The 6296-nt window shown below is 54.0% G+C and overlaps 2 protein-coding genes across 2 annotated transcripts; both read left to right on the forward strand.

The window, feature by feature from the left end:
• Window positions 1–26: 26 nt before the first annotated feature.
• PHACADRAFT_214593 (uncharacterized protein) lies at window positions 27–2851 on the forward strand (the record flags this gene model as incomplete). Its single annotated transcript, XM_007402462.1, has 8 exons — window positions 27–195; window positions 248–273; window positions 328–426; window positions 490–601; window positions 664–809; window positions 895–978; window positions 1042–1208; window positions 1262–2851. The coding sequence occupies 8 exons, from the start codon at window positions 27–29 to the stop codon at window positions 2214–2216; spliced, it is 1758 nt and encodes a 585-aa protein (XP_007402524.1). The 3' UTR covers window positions 2217–2851.
• Window positions 2852–4153: 1302 nt separating this feature from the next.
• Window positions 4154–5140, forward strand: PHACADRAFT_265982 (uncharacterized protein). The gene is made up of 4 exons (XM_007402463.1): window positions 4154–4379; window positions 4433–4881; window positions 4930–4991; window positions 5069–5140. The coding sequence occupies exons 1-3, from the start codon at window positions 4179–4181 to the stop codon at window positions 4931–4933; spliced, it is 654 nt and encodes a 217-aa protein (XP_007402525.1). The 5' UTR covers window positions 4154–4178; the 3' UTR covers window positions 4934–4991; window positions 5069–5140.
• Window positions 5141–6296: the final 1156 nt, after the last annotated feature.

The following is a 6296-nucleotide window of genomic DNA, read 5'->3' on the forward strand; positions in this document are numbered from 1 at the left end:
ATAAGCCTCGCGATGAGGACTTCTACATGCAGGATCCGACCGACGGGCGTATGAAGCCGAACCCAGAACTCCTCAAAGATCACCTCTTCAATGAAGGCCGCCTCACAGAAGAGCAGACAGTTTTCATCTTAGAGGCTGTCACGGAACTCATGAGCCGCGAGCCTAACATGCTCAACCTAACCGGACCTATCACTGGTGTGTTCACGCGCCAACGGTCATTGCACGCACGCGAGCTGACGAACTGCAGTGTGTGGAGACATCCACGGTCAGTTTGTAAGCCTCTTTTGAGCAGGAAATGTGAGACGTAGACATTGATGTGCCACGCAGTATGATCTCATGAAGGCCTTTGAGATTGGTGGCAAGTTTACGGAGACAAACTACCTTTTTCTCGGCGACTATGTTGATCGAGGATCCTTTGGTATTGAAGTATGTATCCAAGATGAGCGCAACTATTTGATTGCAGAAGTTTATCTGACTCGCGCTGGCTAGTGCCTTCTCTACCTCTATACCCTCAAACTCTGGTATCCAAGCGCGCTCGCCCTCCTCCGGGGAAACCACGAATGTAGACATCTAACAGGATTCTTTACCTTTCGTCGCGAAAGTGCGTACATCGAACCCTGCTCCTTCGTTGACGCACAGATTGAGCCTAACATCGCTACTCAGGCTTGCACAAATACTCGGAGCGGATTTATGAAGCATGCGTGCGCTCTTTTGACGCGCTCCCGCTCGCAGCGCTCATCGACGGCAAGTTCTTCGCCGTCCACGGCGGCATCTCTCCACACCTCGACAAGATCTCCGACCTTAATCAAGTATGTACCAGCATATGTCCATTGTCCATTGTCCTCCTAGTCTGTGACGACGTTCTTTTGAGCATGCTGACGCGTCTGTACGCAGATAGACCGCTTCATGGAGCCGCCAAGCTCCGGTTTGCTATGTGATTTGCTATGGGCAGATCCATTCCCGGAATACGGGAACGAGGTCCGTTCTCTCCTTATGCCTAAATTTCGCTCTTGGCTTATATGTTCTTGTTTACTTTTCTAGAACCTACCGCCGGTGGCATACGACCCCACAGATCCCCGCGCACGGGGCTTCTATTCGAATCAAGTGCGCGGGTGCTCGTTCAACTACACATATAGCGCGGTCTGCGCGTTTCTGGAGCGCAACGGTCTCCTCGGCATTTTTCGTGGTCACGAGGTGCAGGATGCGGGGTGCGTAACTGACGTCTTGTGTAGTTGTCTATACAAGATTGACGTTGGCATAGATATCTCATGCATCGCAAGACCGCAGCGAAGAAGTTCCCGTCGGTGATTACGGTGTTCAGCGCGCCAAACTACCTGGACGTATACCACAACAAAGGCGCGGTTATCAAGTATAAGAACAAGAACATCACCATCAGACAGTTCAATGCGTCACAGCACCCGTACTGGCTTCCGAACTTCATGGACGCCTTCACGTGGTCGCTTCCGTTCGTCGGTTCGAAGATCACAGAGATGCTGCTCGCGGTCCTCAGCGTGTGCACCCAAGAGGAGCTCAGCGACACATCAAGCGACTATACGGGCGAGTACTACGACGCCCAGCAGGACGACGAAGAAGAAGAGGAAGAAAGAGAGCGTCGCAAGCAGGAGATTCGCAGCAAGATCCTCGCCGTCGGCAGGATGCAGCGCGTCTTCCAGCTCCTCCGCGAGGAAGCCGAGAGCGCGACCGAACTCATCACGACCCCGCCGCCTCCGTTCCCGTCTGACCTGCCATCTCTCGTGCCCGCGTCGTCCCTCGGCGCGCCGCACCCGCCGCCATTGTACCCCGCGCCGTCGCCGCCCGAGCATGAATCACCCGACGGCGCGGGCCCGCCCGGCGCGTGGCCCGGCGGCTTCGCGGGCATGCTCCCCGACGCGCTCGGCGTGCAGATCAACGCCGTCCGCCGGCAGATCCGCTCGTTCAGCGACGCACGCAGCGCGGACATCGCGAACGAGCGCCTCCCGCAGTCCTCCCCGGAGGGCGCCCTCGTTGTGCCTTCGCAGAGCATGCGTCTGCCGCGCCTCGCGGGCGAGGGCGGGGAGGAGGGGGCTCCGGCCGGAATGGAGGGCCTTATACGCCGTGCGCTCGAAGAAGAGGGCGTCGACGATGGGGGCCTTGTGGAGAGGATTGCGGAGCGGATCGCGAGAGGGCGTCCATCGAGGCCAAGGGGGCTCAAAAGGTTCGAGACGTCACCGTGCTGAGTTGTCGAAGCGTGTGACATACTGGAAATCACGGACTTGAATACCTTCCATGTACGTGAACGAATGACTGTTGTGCTCTGAGGCTGTGGCTGTTGTAATCTAGTTGTTTTCTCTGTAGTGTGTCCTGTTTACATCTATGCTACACGCCTGTTGTATGTACTCGCAGCCTTCGCCCATTAATATCACTGAAGTGCGTGTCTAACTCGGCTGATTACGTCGGACGCGGAGTGGCACATCATCTTTTTAACAACAGCCCAGTTACGGAATACGTTTAACGGTTATTACGATCACACATACTATGCTCGACGTTCCTCCTGACAGTGGTGCTCCAATGCGTATTGTAGACGTACTCACCACTCTGATTCCGTTGTCACTATCTTCTTAGGGTGGCTGCTAGTCTTCGTGGACTCCCTCTTCCTCGTCTAAGTACGAGAGAGCGTCGGAATGACGGTCCCCTTCCCCTTTCCCATCCTCGTTACCCTCGTTCTCACCCTTATTGTCGTCCCCATTGTTATTTGCGTTGTCGCCCTCATCACCACCCTCGCCCTCGTCGTCCTCGTCGCTCTCGCTATCAGTATCGTCAGGTTCGCAGATCCTGCCCGGGGAGTGTCAGCACAGAGAAGACAGAGGTGAGCGCATCAGCGCACCTCGATTCGATATCATAGTACAGCTCCATGCCAATCGCGGCGAGGGCCGCCTTGGTCACCTCGTAGTCCTCAATGAGGTCCAAGTACTCTTTCCCCTCAAAGAAGGGCTTGATGAAGTCAGGGATCTGCTGGTGTGCGTACGGGTTATACGCGCCCGCGTCCATGAAGACGTCGCTTTCCTCGGTGGTTGTCGAGTTTGCCGTGGTCGCACGCCCGGATGAGACTGGCGGATTGTACGACGGATCCGCATGCTCGTCCGCATCTATGGGCTCGAAAGCCTCGCCGCGGTGGTACTCAAAGTATCGCCACTTGTACCCGAAGACGTGGATGACACCGAGCACTTGCGTGGTCTCGGAGGTGTGGAAGGCATGGCATGCTTGCTTGAATGTCTGAGACGAGATCCTCGGTTTCCAGTACTCAATCTCCCCGGGGAGCATGTGCCGCTTGATTTCAATAATAAGCACTATGATTCCTACCCTATCGCACTCTGGTATGTCATTGTCGTTCCGCTTGATGAAGTACAGTTTCTGGATGAAGTCGGGAACGACTGACGAGCGCGCCGGACGCTTATTCGGTGTTTCTGGCGAGGAGAGCTGGGTCAAGGCGTCTGCAATGGCTGACTCTGCTGCATGAGATTCAGATTGCTGACTGTGCGACTGCGAAGTAGGCTGCGACCGCTGACTCTGAGGTGTGGATTGGCTCTGTTGACTGTGAGGCGTCTTCAGCAGCTTCAAAATTCCGGAGCCTACGCTGGAAGGAGATGGGGCGCGAGAACGAGTGCGGGTGGGAGTCTCTGGATAATTTCCAGTCCCAGCAGCCCTCCATGCTAATGAATGGATGTTCACATCCTCCAAGTCGTACTCAAGGTCGACGGTATATTGAGGATAGGTGCCGAGAAGGATATCCTCAGCTTCGGCGGGGGCACAAAGATGTTTTTCAAGGCATGGACCCCACACACCATAAAGGGGTGCTTCTATCTTCTCGTGTTTGTGGATATGTGCGAATGCGAGTACGCGGTCGTCTCCTTGGTAGTCGTTGGGCAGCTGGACCGGGATGTTGGCGGCCGCCATGGCTTGTAAAAATGGATGTGGGCCAACTTGATGCGCTCAGGCCATCGCGCACCTTTCATGACTCGTGCACAATGGGAACGGTGTTCGGATAGTTCTCACGACAACAAGAGTTGCCGGATTTGGCAGACCCCACTCCTCATTTGCACCTGTTTATGCTGCTTATGTAACCAGCGTTGACAATGGGTGCAGCTGGGCGCCCGAACCGACTTGCGAGCCACCACGACGAACGGTTGAGCACGCAAGATATGTCGTCCGCCACAGATGTCCCCTCCGAGACGCATGAGCAACGCAAAGTATCCTTTGTCTTGCCCTCTGTATCCTCTGCCAAGGCGAAGCCCGCACGCGCCAAACGTACTAGTAAATCTCAGTCGAAGAGCAAATCCAAATCTAAGCGTGCTTCTGCTGAGGCAAAACTCCAAGCATCTAAATACCTTGCGAGCTTACTAGTACGTGTCATATATAGCGGTCATACTGTAACGAAGTTTACCTTTTATTACAGAATCAAGAATCCGAGAGGGAACAAGCCCGGAGACGGGAGGCTGGCTTAGAGCCTCTCATGGAGCTCACCATACCCGATGACTTTGTGTACACGCCGCGTATCTACGCGTTCGAGTTTGATAAGGAAGTGCGAGCGGCACTGACCAAGTGGATACGCAAAGCCTGCTGTATTCCGGACGAAGACGACCCGGAATGGTCAGTCATCCTCGCATGCGCGCTTACTGTCTTGCCCAAGGCAACGGGGATCCATCGGCTCGACGTCGAGTTTGCAATACGGGAAGGCCCTGCCCCAGAGGGAGAGCCAGAGAGCCTCCCTGTTCTAGCAGTCTTCTACGCCTACGAGTATAGAAAGATGCACCGGCGTCCGACGCAAAAGCAAGTTGACAAGCTTAGCAAGATCTTGGCGAACCGTCAGCCAAAGTGGTACACTGATATGTACCCTTTCGACTCGTGAGTGGCAACACATCAAAATCACGATCGATGTTAATTATGCCTCAGATGAATTTATGGACGGAGCGGAATGAGGATTACCTTTGTCTGATACAATAGGGCATTTACATGTATGTACGACACCGCGATTTTCCTGCAAATATGTCATTGTATACGAGCTCAATGTGCGACATACGCCATCCTATAGGGCTTCGATTCTAACACCTACTAAGTGCTGTCTCTTTGCAATTGCGACGATAACTTCTCTGTGTTGACCCACCGCTTATATCCGGGAGGTGTAATCGTCGACGGGCGCTTCTCATGGGCTTCGTGGCGTTCAGTCGTCAGACTCGTCACTATCACTTCTCACCCTTTGGAAACGTGAGCAGCATGTCAGCCGCCAGCAAAGCATCCTTCACGACACCAAAAGGTGCAGGGCAATCATTGCGTCATTCTTTACGCCTTTTGCTGATCCAATATCTATCGATGCATCTAAACCGAACAAATCCAGGCCAGATTCCGTCCTGCAGGTCAAGCAGAGCCTGCAGAGCAAAACTCGGCGCGACCCCTATCTAGCATGCTAGCCTTGTTATACATACTCAAGTTTCTCTACTTTTTTCTTCCAGGCGCCAGCAAGGGCCAATATCTTCCTCATGGCAGCCGCCATCTCCTACAACCTCATCTAAGTTGTGACGGCGCTCGTGGCCCTGTTGGAGCAAAACCTCGTTAGCATCGCTGTCAAACCCGAAGTCTCCAATGCGAACATCCAGTACGGGATGTATGTGAAGATGTACAGACGACCGAAGTAAGTCAACAGATTGAAAAAGACTCAGTTAGGCAGGCAATTTAGGTGAATGAACGCAGTATTCGGATCCTGCACAGTATCCTCGACGGTGAACTCCGGCTACAACGACCACAAATACCGGTTGCTGTGTAGATGGCTCTCAAATTCGGTTGTCCACACTGTCTATTCATAATCGAAGTGGGGACTAATTCCAACTGGAGTGGGGATTGATTTCAACTAGTTACGCTGTAGAGCAGTCGAGAAATGAGGCTAGGATTCGAAGCTGTCGTGTGACTCTGATTATTAGCCCGTTCTTCTGCTGGAATATATGCTTTTGGGGTGTAGAGGCAGCGCCACCGTCTGAGGGTCTCTTCACGACCCCACACCGCCAACCTTCCCACCTCCATGCCCACTGAGAAGCCCAAACTTGCCAAGGGCCTCGAAGAGTGCATGGTGCGGCGCAGGCTCGATGCTGTCGATGTTGTGGTGTATAATGAGACCGGTGAGAGGCGAGAACGTGTACGTGCAGTTGCTAGACGAGTCAAGACGAACAACAATGAGCTCGAGGAATAAAGGCTGGAGTGCGGGAGACGAAGGCTTACACCTGCCATTCGGTGGGAGCACCGCTGACACGTCCAACACCGGTTCACAG

This window comes from Phanerochaete carnosa (assembly GCF_000300595.1).
Source record: "Phanerochaete carnosa HHB-10118-sp unplaced genomic scaffold PHACAscaffold_172, whole genome shotgun sequence".
Classification (NCBI taxonomy): domain Eukaryota; kingdom Fungi; phylum Basidiomycota; class Agaricomycetes; order Polyporales; family Phanerochaetaceae; genus Phanerochaete; species Phanerochaete carnosa.